The sequence below is a fragment of the Heliangelus exortis genome, chromosome 29, assembly GCF_036169615.1.
Source record: "Heliangelus exortis chromosome 29, bHelExo1.hap1, whole genome shotgun sequence".
In the NCBI taxonomy this organism is placed as follows: domain Eukaryota; kingdom Metazoa; phylum Chordata; class Aves; order Apodiformes; family Trochilidae; genus Heliangelus; species Heliangelus exortis.
Genome location: NC_092450.1, coordinates 3,699,909 through 3,718,612, shown reverse-complemented (window position 1 = coordinate 3,718,612; position 18,704 = coordinate 3,699,909). Strand labels below are relative to the sequence as shown.

The 18,704-nt window shown below is 55.8% G+C and overlaps 2 protein-coding genes across 5 annotated transcripts in view; both read right to left on the bottom strand.

The window, feature by feature from the left end:
* The window catches only part of ZNF385C (zinc finger protein 385C), a 55,942-nt gene that overhangs the window by 14,645 nt on the left and 22,593 nt on the right, over positions 1 to 18,704 (bottom strand). The window contains exon 1 of one of the 4 annotated variants that reach the window (XM_071728648.1): positions 12,820 to 12,919. The exons of the other annotated variants lie outside the window; for them this stretch is intronic. Coding sequence (XP_071584749.1) covers positions 12,820 to 12,829 — 10 coding nt within the window. The 5' untranslated portion in view covers positions 12,830 to 12,919. Of the gene's footprint in view, positions 1 to 12,819; positions 12,920 to 18,704 lie in introns of those variants that run through there. 4 annotated transcript variants of the gene reach the window in all.
* Positions 618 to 6,618, bottom strand: C29H17orf113 (chromosome 29 C17orf113 homolog). Its single transcript, XM_071728624.1, is given in 4 exon segments — positions 618 to 1,421; positions 1,424 to 2,771; positions 3,838 to 4,360; positions 5,851 to 6,618. Coding segments are annotated over 4 exon segments (2,070 nt in total). The 5' UTR covers positions 5,868 to 6,618; the 3' UTR covers positions 618 to 1,239.

Here is an 18,704-nt window from a genome sequence, read left to right as displayed (position 1 = left end):
GGCAGGGGGGAGCAGCCAGCCAGACCCCCCCACAGCCCTTCTGTGTTGCTCCAGCACAGCTCTCAGCTGAAGCCAACCACAAGGGACCAACCATCACCATTAGGGATACTGGGGTCAAATCCTTGTGGACACAGGCCCTGTGTCCACACAAACTTACCCAAACAAACGGGATGGAGCGGAGCCGAATCCCATGGGAGGACCCAGCACTCAGGATCAAACCCCAGTGATGCTTCAGGCTGCTGCGCTGGCTTTACTGCAGGATAAAATCAGTCTGAAGGGTCGTCTCACCCACCCTGACAGAACTGAAGGAAAAGTCCCTTGGAAGTTAAAACCAGAGAAACCCCGTGACACCCCAAGGTGCCAGCACCTCCCACCACAGCCACTGCACTCACACACCCAATCCTGTTGGCAGCAGAGCTTGAGCCCCTGCGGGCTCCTGACAGCTTCGCTCCCTTCAGGGCACAGGGAATGCTTAAAAGCAAAACCACCAGCTAAACAACTCTGGTTTGTCCCAAAAGCAGATGTTAAAAGACTTCGGTTGCAAGGTTGCAGAGAGCTCAGGGTGAAAAGGGAACATAGGCACATGATGGCGTTTTGAAAAGACCAGGAATTCACTATTTAGTGGTTTTGGACCCCTGCTTATAATTTATTCTGTCAGTGCAAAAAAGTCCTTTTAGATATCTTTGTACTTTAAACTCTAGGAAAATTAAGATAGACCTTTTTAATATATATATTTATATATATTTTTATATATATACACATACACATATATACACAATGATGCATTTAAAAGCTACTATTTCCTTGGTGATTACAATATCATTCTATAAATCTCTTGCTCTTGAAATGATCAGGACTTGATGCCACCACTATAATTGTTTTGCTCTGTGTGCAAGGAATACCAACACAACACTGCTGGGCATTTCAGGGCTTGCCACGGAGCTAGCAAGATGTGCTGCCTTTTCTGCACTCCTTCTCAAGACTCCAGACCAAAAAAAAAAAAATCAGATATTTTTGCAGAGTACTGAGCAAAAGCTGCTGGGTATCAATGTGCAAAGGTGACGTTTGAGCTCAAGAGAAGATTTGCCCTTGTCTCCCTAAAACCAAGGAAAGACAAACCACTGAAAAAAACCTCACTGCCCCAGTGGTGACCAGTGATGGGGAAAAGTGGCAACGAGCTGGTGCTGCCTGCAGGCACCGGGTCCCTGCCCGCAGGGCTCTGCCTGCACCGACCACCACTCACTTCACCTGCGCCACGATGAAGCCCGAGTCCCTCATGCTCTCGTAGTACTCAACAGCCAAAGCAAAGTCAAACTCATTGATGGCCGGCCCATCGATGGCAATCTTCATGAGGTTGGAGAGCCCCTCGTCCTTCACGTGCCGTGACCGGCCACGCTTCAGCAGCTCCCGGCCCCGACTATCTTCTCAGCAAGGACGGAGCCCAGGGGCAAGGCCAGGGCGATGGCTGCGAGGACGGCAAAGTCTGGGAAGAGCTCGTGCATCTCAGAGTTGTTGTAGACCAGCTTGATGCAGAGGTCCTTGAAGGAGAGCTGGCTGAGGCTGAAGACAATCCTCTTGAAGAGGGGGAAATCGCTCAGGGCCCTCTCGCTCACCACTACCCGGGAATAAGCCTGCAGGAGGAAATTCAGCTCGCTGACCCCGTAGCTGCCAATGTCTTCTAGAGACTGGGGGTAGCATTTGGGGTTGAAGATGGCTGAGAAGGAGCTGATGGCCTCCAGGACGCTGCTTGGGAACCTGTCCAGCAGGTTGCCCCTCACGCTCTCCAGGTAGCTCTCTTTCAGGCACTCGAAGTGCTTCAGGTGGCCCTTGGAGCAGTTGGCCAGTTCAACGCCCTTGTAGTAGAAGCGGCTCTCACCCTCCCGGTCATCCCGTGGGTGCTCGTTCATCTCATGGAGGAACTCCTGGAGGTTCTGGCCACTGGCACTCTTCTGGGCCTGCAGGGTGGTGGCTGTGGCAGAAACGATGGGCTTCAGGATGGAGAGGTCAAAGTCCTCGAGCTGGAAGAAGCGGCTGAGTTTCTGGAAGATGGGGAGGACATCCAGAAGGATCTTGGTGAAGGCCACAAACTGGAACTTCTTGAGCTCTTCACAAAGGCCGTGGGCCACAGGCGACCGCTCTGCCTCGCTCTCCAGCAGCAGCACCAGTGTGGGCCATGAGGAATCGATGGCTTCCACAGCTGGGAAAATAGAAGTCCAGTGGATGGCTTTGGGGCTCCCGAGGTCTATCTTGCAGAGCTCCAGGACACTCTGCAGCTCCTGCAGGCCACTGCTTTCCCCCCTGAAGCTGGAGTAGAGCCTGTACACAGCATCCAACGTGGTCTCGTATTCCTGGAGGTATTCAGTGCTGACGATGCTCTCAGCTGGCAGCAGGGAGCTCCCGTGGGACAGGCAGTGCATCTCCATCAGGAGCGGGCAGAGGGAGGTCAGGGCTGTCCCCACCCCGCTCAGCCGCTCAGCCACCATCGAGGCGCTGTCGGCACTGAGCCAGGTGAGCTTCATGGTGGGGATGCCGAAGGAGCCCATCACCTCACCCACCTTGCCAGCCACCGTGGAGGCCTCCCCGGCCGGCAGCTCGAAGCTCCCCAGGAAGGTGGTGGAGGTCTGCCCGCTGCAGGGGGACACGGTGGTGGTGAACACAGCCAGGCTGCGGCGCTCCAGGACGTCCACAGTCTCATCCACCACCAGCCCCACAAACGGGGAGGCTTTTATCCTGTGCCTGTCCTCGTTGTGCAGGACTCTGGCGATCGCTGCCTGAGCCAGGGACAGGAGGTGCACGGGGTGGCGGGGAGGGAAAGAGAAACACAAATGAACTTCAGAGCAGAGGGGAGATGCACAGCACCCAGCGCAGAGCCAGGGGTCAGGCTCCCACCCCGGAGTCCCCCAAAAACGGCGCAAGGTCCCAGGATGGAGTGAGCCCCTCACACCAGCTGTACACATACACAAAGGGGCTGGAAATCACACTCTTTTCTCCCAAAATCCCATCTCCTCCCACTCCCAGCCTGTGGCCCCAGCACCAAGTGATGCTGCGAAGGTCTCAGGGGTCTCACCAGGAGTCAGGCAAAGCGCTGAAAACCTCTTGCCCCTGGTCAAACTTCATCAAGCACTTCTGTGCCCCACAAGCCTGGCATGGGTCAGCGCAGGAGCAGAACTGCCTGGAACCTTTTCCTTCTTGATCCATTTTCTCTGTTTCAGGCAAGTGCTCCAGTGTGGAGGAAAACTTGCTGGGTGTGTGCACACACGGTGAGCAGCACTCCAGGCTGAGAAATCTAATTAGTGGATTTAATCTATCTCCAGTAAAAGAAGGGGGTTTTAGGGAATCTAAAAAGCACAGCATGCAGCCGAGACTCACTAAAAAATTAACGTGATTTTCACACGAATGCGGCATTTGTAAAATTAAGAAAATCCTTTCTAAACTACTACTTGGTATTTATCATCATTCGGTTTAGGGCAAAAGAGGAAAAAACCCACAGCGCTGCTGTGCTGACTGAAGTCCTGAGCTCCTGTGCTCCTGGTGCCTGGCAAGCTCTGGTGGCAGAGGAAGCTCCCAGTCCCCCTGCATGTCTGGAAGCAGGGGCCTTCCTCCATGGAGCCCACTGCCTTCTCCTGGTTTGTCAGTTCAGAAGACAACAACAAAATGCCAGAAGATGCGGACAGAGGTCTGAAACTCCTGCTCCAACCCCGCTCTGCCTGCCTGCCAGGGACACCAGCTCCTTGCCCACTGCCGTGCCACCCAGCTCCTGCCCTTCCAGGCTTGTGCCACACCTGGTGGCACCATCTGTCCCCGGAGCAGCCACAGAGCCCAGCCCCACATACACACCTGCATCTCCCTGATGCTGCTGGGCTGGTAGTACTCGCTGTGCTCCGAGGCCAGCAGCGCCTGGCACAGGTTGAACTTCTGGAAGTCGAGCAGGGAGGAGCACTTCTCATCCGGGATCTCCTCCTTCGCCATCCAGTAGACGGTGGTGAGGACGGCCACCTTCGCCGGGTTGACCTCCACCTTGATGACCGAGCGCAGCTCCCGCTGGCCGTGGCTCTCGAAGGACAACTGCTCCCGGTTCACCGCCAGCGCCTGCCGGTGAGCGCCGGAGGTGACGTGGCGGAGCAGAGCGTGGCGCTGGAAGTTGTCCGTGCCCACGGTAAAGGCGTTCTCTGCTTTACCGTGCTTGTTCTTCACCAGCGCCTGCCGACACTCTATGCAAAACATGAGTTTCCTCTCATAGTCAAACTCCAGCCAGGTAAATTCTTCCTTCCAGTGCTCATTGAAATAGCGCTTACACTTTTTATTGGAATTGGAAGTTTCCCCAGCTGGCTTTTTCCCTGGAGGCACCATACTGCTGTGGCTGGGAAATCAAACACTACGGTTGAACTGAAACGTGCCTTGGAGGAGCAGCCTCTACATTTAATTTAGTAAGAAGGTCTATTACAACTCTCCTGGTCCGACTGGAGAGGAAAGAGACACAAGGGAAAGGGATTAGGGCCCTGCCAACCTCAGCCTATGCTCCTCATTTATCCTTGGTTGCTAAAGAAGAGCAGTGGTGGCACAAAGAGTGGTGTTGGCACAGCAGTGACAGTGCTCAGGGCAGGCAGGGCTGAGCTACAGCCCTGGAACCCTGTGGGGACCACACCAAATGCTTCATGGGTGTCACCAAGTGCTCTTGGTGTCAGTGGTGGGACTGGCACACACACACACACACACAGAGCATCCTTGTAATCACAAGGACACCCAGACATGCTCCCGAATAGACCAGACCTCTGTGCTGCTGCTGATGCCAGGGGGACATGGAACTAGCAAGGAAACCAATATCTGAGAATGAGCACTGAGCCCCCATGAGGAGCAGATGATGGTGAGAGCCAGAAACCTGGAGCTGAACGAGGATGCCTTGGAGGCCACCTCAGGAGCACATGCCAGGGCTCTGCCTGCACATGTCTGTGTTTTCATTCCTCCCCTGCTCGTTCCTATCCCAGGAAAATGCCAAAGTCATGATGTCCCATGGCAATGCAGCAATGCTCGGCACAGACAGTGCTCCAGCCCAGCAACCCTGGGGGGGCTGAACCACCCACCCTGCTCCAGCCAGGACTCCCCAGCACCCGCTGAAGCCCAGGGCTGCAAAGCACTCCACACATTTATTTAAACCAGTCAGCAAAAGTATTAAAGCATCCACTTAACTCCAACCCTATACTTAAGCCCCAACTCAGTCTGATCCTCGCATTCTTCCACGAACTGAATTGAAAAAACAAACAGAGCCCAAATAAAGGTGGTGGGAGGAGAAGGAGAAGGAGGAACCTGGTCCTACAACTTGGCATGGTGCAGCCAGGAGCACCCAGGGAATGATTACCTGGTTGGGAATCATTCTGGGAATGATGGGGTTCCTCCATTCCCTCCCTGTCATTGACCCCATTTGCTTCCAAACCTGTCCCCCCTCTATCCTCCAAAGTCTCTGGCTCCAGCAAAAAACACTATTGAAAAAAGCAGCAAATAGTCTTGGGGCACAGGAGCCTCAAGCACAGCTAGGGCTGGAGCAGAGACCTGGGTCCTGCTGGCACCAGGCACCTGGCACTGCCACCCAAGCACCTGGGAGAAGGGGGGTGACACTACTGTACCCCCACCACCTCGCTGCTCCCTCAGACAGGGCAGGAGCTCTGTCTGCAGGGAAGTTTGGCAGATGGGGGGTTCCCCTGGCAGAGGAGCAGCCAATGCTCTGTCCCTCACACTGGGTGCACCAGCCCTGGCTCCCGTCACCTACAGCCCCCCTGGGTGAGGGTGAACAGACCCCCAACACCCAGCCCGGCGTGTCCACCCCACACGCCCACCCTCCCCCTACATACGTACCAGGTAAAGGCTGCCATGAGCTTTGGGCTGAGGGGGATGGCAAACTTCCCAGATTTTGCTTTTTGAGTAGGAAAAAAATAATAAATATATATATACACATACAAAAAAAATCTCTAATTAAAAACCCAAACCCTGCCAAACAACGCAAAGCCATGGGAAGAAAAGGAAAAAGACAAGAAGCGTCCGGGAGGCAGGGAGAAGCCCCGCAGCCCCGCATGGGGACGGGCGTCCCGCCAGCGCTGCCCCGGCCCCGAGCGCGGCGGCTGCGGGAACAAAGCCCGCGGCTCACGGGAGCGTGGGAGCAGCCATCTTGCTGCAAGGACTCTCTGGCTCTGCCCAGGCTCCGGCAGCCCACGGCGGCAGTGGCCACTAGCGGTGGCCAGGGATGGGGAAGGGTGCGAGGAGGTGGTGGCCGTGGGAGGGCCACCCGGGAAGTGGCCGCGGTGGCTGGGTGATGGGGTGGTGGGGTCTGTGCCCCACGCGTGCTGCTCCTCCCGGGACACCTTCCCGTAAGATGCAAACAGGATGAAGGTGATGGGCAGCAGGACTGGCACCCATCTCCTCATAGCAAGTCCCACAGGGAGCACAGAGGTTCCACTCGTGCCCAAAAAACTTCCTTTAGCATTAAACAGAGGTGAAATTTAGAGCCTGCTAACTTAGTCTAAAACCAGGATTTTGTGCCAACTTTTCTTTCCCTCAAGAAAGATTCCCAAGGACACTAAAATCCTAAAGAGAACCAGTGTGTCCTACAGGAGCCCTCCATGGGACCCCTTCCCCAGCCTGGACACAATGCCTGAGACCTGGAGGGTGCTCTTGTCCCCAGTTCCACCTGCTCCCATGCAGTCAGACCCCAACACCCCACACATCCCCCAGCTGTGAGCCTGGATTAGGGGCCTCATCATACCTGGCTCCAAGTGAATTCCTCTCTTTAGGCTCCTCCACATGACCCGGGGCAAGAGGCTCTTCCTGCACTCAGGACATTCCTGCCCAGCCACCCCATCCCAGGGCTAATGTGAACAGGAGCTGGGTGAAACCAGAGATGGGCTCCGGGGGTGAAAATATGCACTATTTATTCTTGTGCTAATGCAAGTGAGAAAAGAGGACTTAGCCTTTTTTAATCAGTTTCTTAGGTGGCTGTGAAGCCCCTGGTTGGCAGCATCCGGAGCAGGAGAGCAGCCCCTGGGGCTGACCCATTTTCCAGAGCCCCTGCACCAGCAGGACTGGGAATACCCTTGCCTTTTCCTCTGGTTCCCAAAGGAAGCACCTGGCCTGATTCTGGTGGCTGCTCCAGTCCTGCACCAGTGGAAGAGGGACCCAAACAGAAGCAGAGTGATGGAGAGAGACAAGGAGCCCAAAGGAAAGTCCTGGAAAATGGGCGGATTTGGCAAAAGTGCTCACTGCCCCTCCTGCCCTCCACTGTCACCAGCCCCAGGCACAAATGGAGTCGTTTGTAATGACCATGAGCCAGCCAGGAAAACTCTGCATCAGGGAAACAACAAAAGGAGCAACAAGGACCAGGCAGGACATCAAATGCTGCCAGGCAAACCCAGCACAGCATCGCAGCAGGGCTTGGGCTCCTCTCCAAGCGAGGTCAGAATACCAGGTGACAGGGCAGGTCGGTGGCTCCATGAGGCCTTTTCTTTTCTCTATCAACTCCCATTTCTGTTGGAAGCCTCAAGCTTTAACACAGAGGGTTTGTAGGATGTCCCTGACCAGCACCCTGCCTTCATGTCCCTGAAGGATGGCAGACATCTTTCCTAAAGGGACTGAAGTTGAGATAATTCTGTGCACTCCCATGCAGCAGCAGCAGCCGCCTTGGTTTGATCTGATCGTTGCTATTTTCCTCCCCCATGACATGCCTCGAGTGCTCAGTGGGCAGGTGCCCCATCTGCACCAGCACATTTATCATCCATGTGGCACAAGGGTGGCTGCTGCTCCCTGAGCCACAGTTTCCACTTGAGCCCCAGGCCTTCGTCAGCCCACCCGGGCCCCAGCACACAGCTCCAGACCAGGGACACCGAGGGGACAAACACAGGCACCCCCCAGCTGCAGCCCCTCGTCCCAGACTGGGTTTCCTCAAAGGTTTTCATTGCATCGATAAGAAGCTGAACAGAAGAGACTGCAACCCCAGCCCTGGTACCCCAGAAAATGTCAAATCTCAAAGATATTTATAAGATTTTGTTTTTCCTTCTCTGCATTAAGATCCTTTAACCAGTCTCCTGATCCCTGGGGAATGACTCACACTTTTCCAGCGGGCAAGCAGAGCTGCCGGTGCTCCCAAAGCCTCCAGCCCCAGATAGCTCCAGGCCCCCGCAGCCCCCAAACCCCTCTAACCACCTTCCTCCTTATCCATCATTTGGGAATGGGGTACAAAAGCCCCGGCATGCTGCCTGAGGGGGGCTGTGGAGTCTCCCTCCCCCTCTATGCCCAAAGCTCCACCCCTGAGAGACCCGAAAACAAACTGGGGATGGGGGGCAGCGGGAGGTGGATGGGGGGGATGGACGGGGGCTGCTCCAGCCCCACTTCTCCCGCCGCAGCATCCCTCACCTCAAAGGTGGCGACAGCTCCATTTAATCCCCGCCGCGCTGGGCGGGGGAAGTCAGGCAGCGAGGAGCCGCTGGCTGGTGTAGGAGCGAGCCCATCCTTCTGCGAGGGAGACAGCTCCCTACACCGTGTCACCTCAGACAGATTAAAAATACTTCTGCAACCCCCCGGGTCGGTTCCCTGCACTGACAGATCTGGATGCTTCCCTGGGATCTGCTGCTTCGCAGCATTGCTCCAAAGAGGAGCGGGTGCCCTGGCTAGGAGATGGGGGTTCCTGGGGAACCTCATTATTTCCCTGCTGTGCACATCTCCAAAGTGCTCAGGGTTGGTTCCTCATCTGCCAGAGCCCTTCCAGCATTGCTGCAGGCACAGAAGCCCAGGTCCTTGCAGTGGGCAGTAGGTCATGGGTGGGCAGAGGAGACCGTGGCGTGATATGGGAGAAGGAAGACCCCAAGCAACTGGCCCAGGGGACCAGGAGGGATCAGGGAGATGCAGTCATGCTGCAGTTCAGACCCAGGTGCAGCAGCTGGGGGGGACCCCAAGATGGGAGATATCCTTGTCTCTGCTTCTGCTCTTGCTCCTCTACAAAAAGGCTTTGCCCTTCCTGGCTGCTGCATCGCAGAGAGCAAACGGGCCCCACCTCTGGTTGGCAATCTTTGGTTGGCAGAGCATTAGCCTGGAGCTGGGGTCATGGATGGGGGAGATGAGCACTGACCCCCCCTCTCCCCAGCCCAGACAAATAACCCTGGTTGTGGCCATGCCTGGGAGCGTGCAGGGATGTCAGCTGAGTTTATTTCAAGGCTTGTTCCCTGCCAGCTCAAGTCACGCAGCAAAAGGTTGTGACAAGGCTGTGCAGAGGAAGGAGGCACGAGGCAGCATCCTGGAGGCTGGGGGAGCAAGGGGTCCCCATCGCCCACTTGTCTGGGGTGGGGAGAGAGGTCTGGGTCCTTCTGAAACACAGAGAACTCAGGGGGGGAAGACCAGAGCCCCAGATTATTTCAGGGCATCATTTAAATCATAAAAATTACAGCGAGTCCAATTCATTATGGCCACAAAGCAAATGACAGAAAGGAGAAAAGACATTCAGATTGATGCTTTCTCACCATTCCAGTGAAATAACCAATTTGGAACAAATTAAGGGGCTCTAGTCTCTACCAGCCTTTTGAATTGTCTCTAAGCACATGAACGTTTTTCACTGTGCAGTTTCCGCTGCAGTGAAAAGTAATTATTTCTGTTACAGAATCACCTGAAGGCAGATTCCTCCCTCATGCCTGGGGGCCGGGCTGGCCCTTCCCTGGGGCACTGAGCCCCACTGAGCAGAGCACAGACCTGAGGGGACAGATGGGCTGCAGAGGATAAGTGACATGGCTGGGGCCATCCAGCAGGTCAGTGGCAAATCCAGGTTCTGGGACAGTCGTGCAGAAGCCCAAACCACTCCCCATGACAGTACCAGGGACTGCTGTCCTCAGTACCCTCCAGCAATGAAACCACAGGATTTGCTTGTGAGGGCTAAACAAGGGACCTTCCCTCTCACAAGGGTCCCACTGGCTCAGACATGAGAGATGCCAGTCCCAGAGAGCAGAGGGGACTTTTCAAACCCCAGTCCCCCCCCCCAAGCTTAAAAAAGTCAAAGCCTTTGGCTTCCCCTGCCTGCTTTCTGCTCACAGCTCTGCTTCCCAGGACCCTCAAGCACTGTGCTCGTTGTGCCTGCTCAGGCAGCTGCAGAAGCTCAGAACAGAGCTCCTTGCCTGGGGCCAGGCTGGCCAGACCCTGGCTTGGGAAGCAAGCACACATCTGTCATTATTTTTTAATTAGATTTTTATTTCCTACTGCTAGTATTTCATTGTTATTTCCGCCACTCCTACTCAGGCCTTGCTAAGATAATCACTTGGGAGCAGAGTGGGAACAGCCATCCCACTCCTGCCAGCATCCCGCTCAGAAAAGGCAAAAAAAGCAATGTGTGAAATACCCACCCCTGCAGTCCCTGACAGCTTCGGCCATCGGGTGGGTGCTGGAAGGGACCATCAAAGTGCCTGCAGCCTGCTGGGAGCATTCGCCCCTGCAGAATCTTCCAAAACATTCACATTTGCTCTAAATACCTGTTAGCAGCCCACCACTCCAGCAAGGTGGGGTAGCGTTAAAAACAGCCTAAAAAAATATTGTGAATTACACCCCTGGCTTGATGCTAGAAAAGCAGTGATATTTTCTAGCCCACATCATACTGGAGGTCAAGATTAGATGACAGTTTGATCTAAAAATACTTGGAAGGGGAGGCTAAGGCTGTCGGAGGAGCTCAGAGCCCCCAGTCACAGTTGAAACCAGGGGACAGATGTTTTCCCCAGGACATTTCTCAGAGCAAGTCCCTTGCAATAAAAGGAACCTGCTGCGTCTACAGCGAAATTCACCCAAAACATCCTCAGGGAAATCACAGTCCCTCCAGCTGACCAAGAAGCCCCAAAGCTAGGCCTGGTGTTTGGGGACAGAAACGTGCCCAGTCGGTTCCCTCCCCTGCTAACCCCGGCAGCATGGCGAGGCCCGGATGCCTCATTAAGAAGCCAATTAACAACACAAACTCACAGCAGCACCAGGACCGACCCGGCGATGCCCACCCTGGGTTTAGGCTGCGGCGCAGGAGCGGTGCAGGGTGACTCCGTGTCCCCACGTTTTCGAGGAGGTGTTTCGCAGCTGGGGGTGCAGGATGAAGGGGGGGGAGCAGCATAAACACCCCCCATCCACCACGTTCCTCTGCCCAGAGACTTGCAGCCCAGCACGGTGGGTTCAAAACTGAAGCTTCAGTGGCTTTACCGCATTTCCTACATATCTGAGACCACAAGGCTAACACCAAGCTTCGGGTTATTTTCTTAATTTCTTTTTTCTTTTACCTGCTTTGCCTAACAAGTATTCCAGACAAATAGCCCAAGCAGCATTACACTTTCCGGAGACACTAGGAAAGGCAGACGGCGCAGAAAAGGTTGTGTTCCAAACTATTAGGAAAATTGCAGCGCGATGAACGGGGCCGCAGAACCGGGACCACGGAGGAGCCCGGTGGGACGCGGCAGCTCGGTCACCCCCCCAGCCTGACCGCTCTCCTACAGCCACAGACACCCCCCAGGACAAGGAGCACATGCAGACACAAACACACACGTTCACATATTTGTGCACGGTGCACACGTGTGTACACACTCATGGAGAGACCCAGGGGGCTGCTCGCAGGGTCACCCCCGGCCCCCAGCGCAGGCAGCAGCCGGGGCCACGCTCCCCCCAGCACCTCCTGGGAAATTAACGCCGATAATAACAAACCCTCCGAAATTGCCGGCACGTGGAACAGGGCCGCTCTCGGGGCTGCGTTTGGTGCCGCAGCTCCGCACCCCCCGCCCCACCAGCCCTACCCGTGCCCCCCCCAAACCCTCCTCGCTTTCCCCAGCCTCAATTCACACCAAAAGCATCAAACATTCGCGCCGCGGGTGCAGCAGAGACACGAGTCAGAGTTGACCCCCAAAGAAACAGCAAGGGCAAAATAAAGCCGTGTCAGCGCGACCTGTTTCTTCCTCTTTTTGCAGCCCTGGGAAAAATCAATAAAATGCAGAGAACGAACCCGGAATCCCGGCAGGGAGCGGGATGAGCGGGGTGGGCGCCAGAGGATCGGGCTGCGTGTGTGCCCGGGATGGGGAGGGGACGTTTTGGGGGGGTAGCTGGTTCGGATAAAGGGAACACCTCCAAATGGGGCTTGGGGCAGGGTGACAATGGGGAACAGTAACGACCTGATTTGCCTAGAAAGAGGAAGAGCTAATGAGGGCGACTGAATGGGATGGAAGCAGGACGGGGACCCCACGGGTGAACCAAGATCGGTGCTCAAGGATGAGGCTGGTACCAGCCCCTCGCTCCCGAGCCCGCACTCCTTAAGCACTGTGTATTTCTCTTCTCTGGCAGTAAACAATCCACTTCACATTTTCACTATTAAGAGTTAAGTCTGTGGTCAAAATTGCAAAAGGAAGAACAGACACCCCCTTCCCATGACCTCACCTAGACAAGCAGAAACAATTAGCTGCATTTTTAAAAATTTCTTTCTTCAAATAACAACTCGTACCTTGATTTATTTCCATTTTCTCCAGCTCGAGTAACTCAGCAGAAGCCAGATGCTGGAAGGAGGTTGCGCTGGGTGGGCGCCGGCAAGGAGACCCCCGGGACAGCAGTGGGAACCATCCCCGTCCCTCGCCTCCCCGCTAGCCCCCTCCCCTCACCTTCCGCTGGGCCCCCGAGCCCCGCACGCTGCCGAAGGCTCCGTATGACGGGGGAGTCCCCCCGCCCCGGGCACCCATCCCCGCAAACGGCTTCCAGCGGCGAACGCAACCGGGGGGGCACGGGGCAGAGCTGCCCACCCCGCCGGCTGCTTCCGCGGGGGAGGGAAAGTTGCGTTTCACCCACCTAGAAGCATTTTGGATCCTGCTGGCTCGGCTCGGCGCTGCTGGTGCCTCCCGCTTGCCCGGCTGCGGGGGGGGCGGGCAGGGGCGGGCAGAGGGGCAGGGCAGGGAGGGGCGGACTCCCCGCAAGGAGCTCCCGGGGGGTGTGAGCCCCTCGACCACGCGTCTGGCCCCTCCCCGGCGGCGGTGGAGGTGGGGGGTCAGCAGCCGGAGTTTTGGGGTGGGGAATGAATGGAGAACAGCCCTGGGAAGATGGACGGGGGGAAGATGGTTGAAAGAGCGTCTCCCTATGAGAAGTTCTGGGGTCCCTAGTACCAGAAAGACACGGAACTGTTGTGGGGTGTCCAGAGGAGGGGCCACCAGGATGAACAGAGGCTGGAGCAGCTCTGCTTTGGAGGCATGCTGCGAGGGTTGGGGTTGTTCATCCTGGAGAAGGCTGCGAGCAGACCTTAGAGCACCTTCCAGCACCTGAAGCGATTTAAATACTTCCCTCAAGTCAAACAATTCAGAATCGGGCAGGAGCCCCTCTCCTTCAGCCACCAGCTGAAAAAAACACAAGATGCCAAATTCCGTCCCCAGGCGCTGCAGCAAGACCAGGCACTTTGGGGGTAAATTCTAGCATTTTTGTGCTCCGAAAAGCACCCAAAGCTGGCAGGGCTATCCTACACTCTGCTGCCAGGCCAGGACGTCCCGCGGGTCCTTCTCCCAGTGCCCACTCGGGCTGGGCTGGCACCGGTGAAGCCCTCAGCAGGGCTATTGCACCGGGCGGAGCTGCCGCGGTCGGTAACCGGGGCCGGTAATTTAGCCCCGTCAGTCGCTAATCTGGGATTGACAGCTGGGCCCGCGCCGCCTGTTCCCAGCCTCCCGGCAGGCTATTTAAACCCGATATTAATTTGTTTAATGTCACCAGCAGTTTGGTGTTACTGCAAGCCAGCGTCAAGCAGAGGTGTAAAAACCGGGGGGGCTGACAACCCTCCGGGGGCTGTTTTCCTTCCCCCCCCCAGGGCCAACCACAGAAGGCACCTGCAAGTTTGGCTTGTCCCGACCTTCAGCCCAGCTGACAAGGACCGGACAGCCCTGAACCCCACCACTCCATCCATGCTCGCCCCCAGTAGCCCCCTCTCCAAGTTCTGCACAGCAATTTCCTCAATAAATCATCTCCCTGCGCTGAGTCTGTCCCAGCCCGGGAAAGGCGGGAGAGGGGGGGGAAAGGGAGGGCAGGTTGTGATGCGAAGGGGTGGCCGCTAGGAACGGGGCTGCGGGACGGTGTGTTTCATGTCCGAGCCTTTGAGGCAGAGGGTAGCAGAAGCTAATTGCAGGTCCTGATTACAGAGCCCTACAATTAAGGTCTCCCGCCCACCCCTGCCCGCCCGCTGCTCCCCACAACATCCCGAACGGAGCTGCCGCCCCATAGCATCTTCACCGGAGCCTCCGCTGCCGAGGGCGCCCGGGGGCTGTGACAAGCGGCTTTAACGCCGTGGGAGGCACTAAAAAAACACAATCAGAGCCAAGGGGCATCGTTGCATCAGATGCTGCACCCCCACACACATCCTCCCCCCTCCCCGGCGGTCACCGCTTTTCGGCATAAGCTCCGAGAGGGGATGAAACCAGAGGTTTATTTGCAAAGAGGGGTGAGTGCGCTTCTCGCCAGCCCCCGGCGGCCCCCAGCCCACATCGCGGGAGGGTCAACCCCCCACAAGGCCTTTACTTCCCCCCGCCGTGGCCCTTGGCCTGCTCCGGTACGTTGGCTCCATCCGAGCCTGCATCAACAGCACATGGGAAAGGGGGAACCGGGTGATCGGGAGGATGCTCGAGAAGCCACGGTGACCCGTTCGGCTCTGTTCGGGCACGGGCTGTCCCTAACCACCGATTCTCCGGCCTCTTTTGGAGGACAGACTCCAGTTACCACAACAGTGTTCACTCTGAAACCGGCTGAGGGCAGCGTTAAAGTCCTCACTGGCTGAGACACGACCGGGACAAGCACTCCCTAACCTTGGGCTCCAAAAGCAGCCTGGCAAATAGCGAGTGGCAGTGAACACGTCCACAGTGGAATAAAATAATAAATGCAGCAGGAACACCCCCCCACACTCCCTGCCCCTAGGTCTGCCGAGCCTTCCAGAGCCTTTCTGGCTGACTTTGTTCACCAAGGATTTAGGATATAATTTGGGGGTGAAAGATGCCAGATAGGATCAAGACCGGTACACCTGGAGGACGCGGATCGGTTTTCCTCTGCTGAGTAACCTGAGCCCCTCAGCCGCAGGAGGCTCAGGCGCGGGGGCTCATCCCCGCCGGGCCGGGAAGGCGGGTGCTGACCTTTCCTGCTCCCGGGTTTGCTCAGGATTAAGATAACATATTTTAAGGGCTGAATCGTGCCCCCGAGGGCTTCCCACACAAAGAGGACAGGGTTTGCAGCTCGCGTTCTCCTACCCCCGAGAAACAGGGACCCATTCTGCCCACTCTTCCCCATCGGACATCCAGATTTTTAAACCAATTTTTCCTAAATATTTCTGTTCTTAACACATCGAAAAAAAAGCAAATTAAACCGGGGGTATGGAAGGGGGGGGAGGGAGGGGCCGAGAGGCTCGGGAAGGAGAGGGAGGGCCTGTTGTTTAACCTTAATTTTCCCCACGAAGGGAAGGTCTGGTCTCACCGTGTTGCTAAGAACCACGGTAACAGCCAAACTCCTCGTCCTTTCTTTTCTGTGCTACTTTAATCTTCCTCGTTTCGGGAGCAGAGAACAATATTGCCCTTTCATTAATCCCAGCTCCTGCACGAAGCCTCAGCTTTAAACCGTGATGGCAACTACTCCATTAAGGGCCTTTTTGTTGCAAGGCAAGGCATTAAAACATCATTTTTCCCTCGTTTAGTAAAAATCCACCAAAAAAGCTGCTTAAGTGTGAATTCTAAAAATTCTCACCCTTTAACAACGCACTAACTGCTGCCTGGGTGTCACCGCTGAGGACAGTCACTGTGTCCCCAGGTGAAACAGGGGCTGCTCCATCCTTTTCCACCCTCCAAACGGAGCCTCATGGACAAGCCCAGGATCCGCCGCGGGCGGGGTTGCGGGTGATCCTCCCCCCGTTAATCATCTTTCACCAGGAGATGTCTAATTACGAAGGCATCCAGGACAGGTCTGCAAATAGGGTGGAGAAACTGGATGACCTAAAAATATTTAATTATCTGGAGAAAGGGTGGAAATTACACCTGTAAATAGTTCCAGAGAGAGTGTAATATTTTCCATCTAATTTAGGAGGCCCTCCTGGAAGCAGGGCAGAGGATTTCACCTGCAGCCACACTAGAGCACACGAAGCAACCCTTCACACCTGGATGAGCCCAGACCCCAAATCCGGGGCTTTGTTTGAACTTCCGATCTCGCCCCCGGGGCCGCTACCTTCCTCTCTCACCTGAAAAGCATTTTCCCATTTTCCGTGAAGTTCCCTCGGACGTCGTGCAGATTTTTTGGAGGGGTTGAGCCCCTACATTGACTCAGCTAGGGGTTGGTATGGCAACCAGCTACCCAAAATCTTCATTCTCCCTTAGCCGGGGGGTGATGGTAGATCAGATCCGTGCCCCTTTGGGGGGGTGGGGTGGTCCTGGGGACCTGAGGACCCTGCAGGGCATAACGGGGGGACACGCATGTGCTCCAAGGGCTGAGCACGCCCAGGTGCTCCTGCTGACACAGCAAGGGTAAAATAAATGAAACTATTACTCATAAATCTGTGGCTGCAGCAAATATCAGAGGTGAACTGGAGCAGCATTGTGTCCGAAGTTCCAAAAAGCAGCGACAACTCGGAGGCAAGGAAAGGAAGGAAACCTAATTTAGGGCGATCACGCAATGACTGCAGTTCAACTCTGACAGACGATAATAACCACTCCTTGCCCCCCCCGAAGAGAAGGGGGCTGCAGCTCTGGGTAGGGGTCTGCGAGGCAAAGACAACCGGTCCCTATGCTGAGGCTTGCAAGGCCGTGCAGGAACCGGCCACTCGTGTCCAACCCACTCGTCTTTTCCTCACTCTGTCCTCAGCAGGATCAGCTGAGCATCCCGACTGCGACCCCCCCGCCCCTTGCTCCCCCCCAGGGCACAAACCCGGCCCCGGGCTCCGGTCACCCCCGTTTCTCAATGGCCAGAACCCGGTTTTCTCCCTCCGCCCAACCGCTCCGTGTCACCGAGGGGTTATGAAGAGGAGAGATCACTCGGGGAAGGATGGCAGAGAGCGTGACGAGAGGAGATCATCTCTTCATAGAAATTTTTATATTGCTTACGACTTACTGTCTGCGAACATAAAACAGTTTAACCAGCAGGCCCTAAATCACAGTGACAGCTTTACACTACCCACAAACCTCTGCTCGCGCTTATCCAGCTCAGTCCTGCCCTCCTCCCCGACTGCCTATTTCTTTTTTTTTCTTTTTTTTTTTTTTTCTTTTTTTTCAAACTCACCACCACCTCCCCTTCGCTGTGCCAGAGCAGCACACGCGTGTGCACAAACCTGCAGGGAAGCACAGAGCGGTGCCGGGGGGCTCTATCGAGACCCCGAACAAACCCCTTCCCCGACGCTGTATCCTCGGTGCCCCCCATCCTTCAGCCTTGGTGCCCTTTGGGACCCGCTCCACCCAGCACCCCCGGGGTGCTTCACCTTCCTCCTCTGCCGGAGTGGGACAGCCCCCGGCCCCGAGAACCACCCCACGGGGCCACTGATGTCCCGCGTGTCCTCACCTCTCCCCGGGGACGTTTAAGGACCAAATGTACCTTTGTGCGAGGGACAGAGCAGCACCCGAGCGCTGGGGGGGCACAGCCCAGCTCCCCCTCCCCCCCAGCAGGATGCGGCCGGAACAGCCCCAGCACCTCGGGGCCCCCCGGGGATGGGGGTCGGCGGCTGCGAACGAGCTGAGACACGCTCGTGGTTAACTGCTGCTTTTACCCTTTCTTCTCCACTTAAAATAAGTCCCAGACTTTCCGCTTCCAAATTTGCTGAGCCGATGCGACATGGGAAACTGTGAAATATTCCACAGCTGCGTGTTCCCGGTTGCTCTTAATCCACTTCTAATGAAGATCACGTGTAGCGCATCCCTGAGCTAAGTGGCCCTAAAATGCCATTGTTGCAACTTGAGAGCAAATGGAAGAAAATTCCAGCAAAATCCAAGATTTAAAGACAACCGGCTCACAAAACACAGTGCTTGAAAATAATAACAGGAGGCAATTTCCTCCTGATTTGGGGAAAAATCGCCAGCAGCATCCCTCCCCTGAGAAGCACTGGTGAAGGTCAGGGATGTTTCACACCTGGAGACGATCCAGGGGCTGGCACGGGGCCCAGCGCCAGGCTCCAGCATTTGCGGCAGCCGCTGCCCAGGTCTCCCCTTCAAAATGACCCCGTCCCTCCCTCCACCCGACGTTTCCACCTTCACCCTCTGCCCTGGCACCTTTCGTCCTCTCGGACCCGGGTCCGGTTCCTCTGAGATCCCCCACTCCCCTTTCCCTCAATACAGCAAGGAACCGCAGCTCTCTTCGCTGCCCGGGCACCCAGCTCACCCCAAGATTATACCTGATGGATGTTATCTGTGTTAACTTTTGCTTGCTCTCCTTCCCCTCCCCACCGCGGGGACTTCTGACCTCGGCCGATCATCACCCTGTACCGCTCTGCACTTGCACAAGTCAAGCCCAGCAGCCATTATTTTTTTTTAGCTGAGAGTTTCAATTTTAAGGCTCTTTTTAGAATTTGTGTGTCAGGAAATATAAAATCCCTGAAGCCTCTGGACAGAAGTGAGGGTGCAGAGGATGGGCAGTGCCCTGAGGGGTAGGCACCGCGTCAAGAAAATCTTTCTAGCACAAGTTAGTAGCTAATAAATTTATTTTTTATTTGAAGTTACCGACTCAATAAAACCAGGGATTAA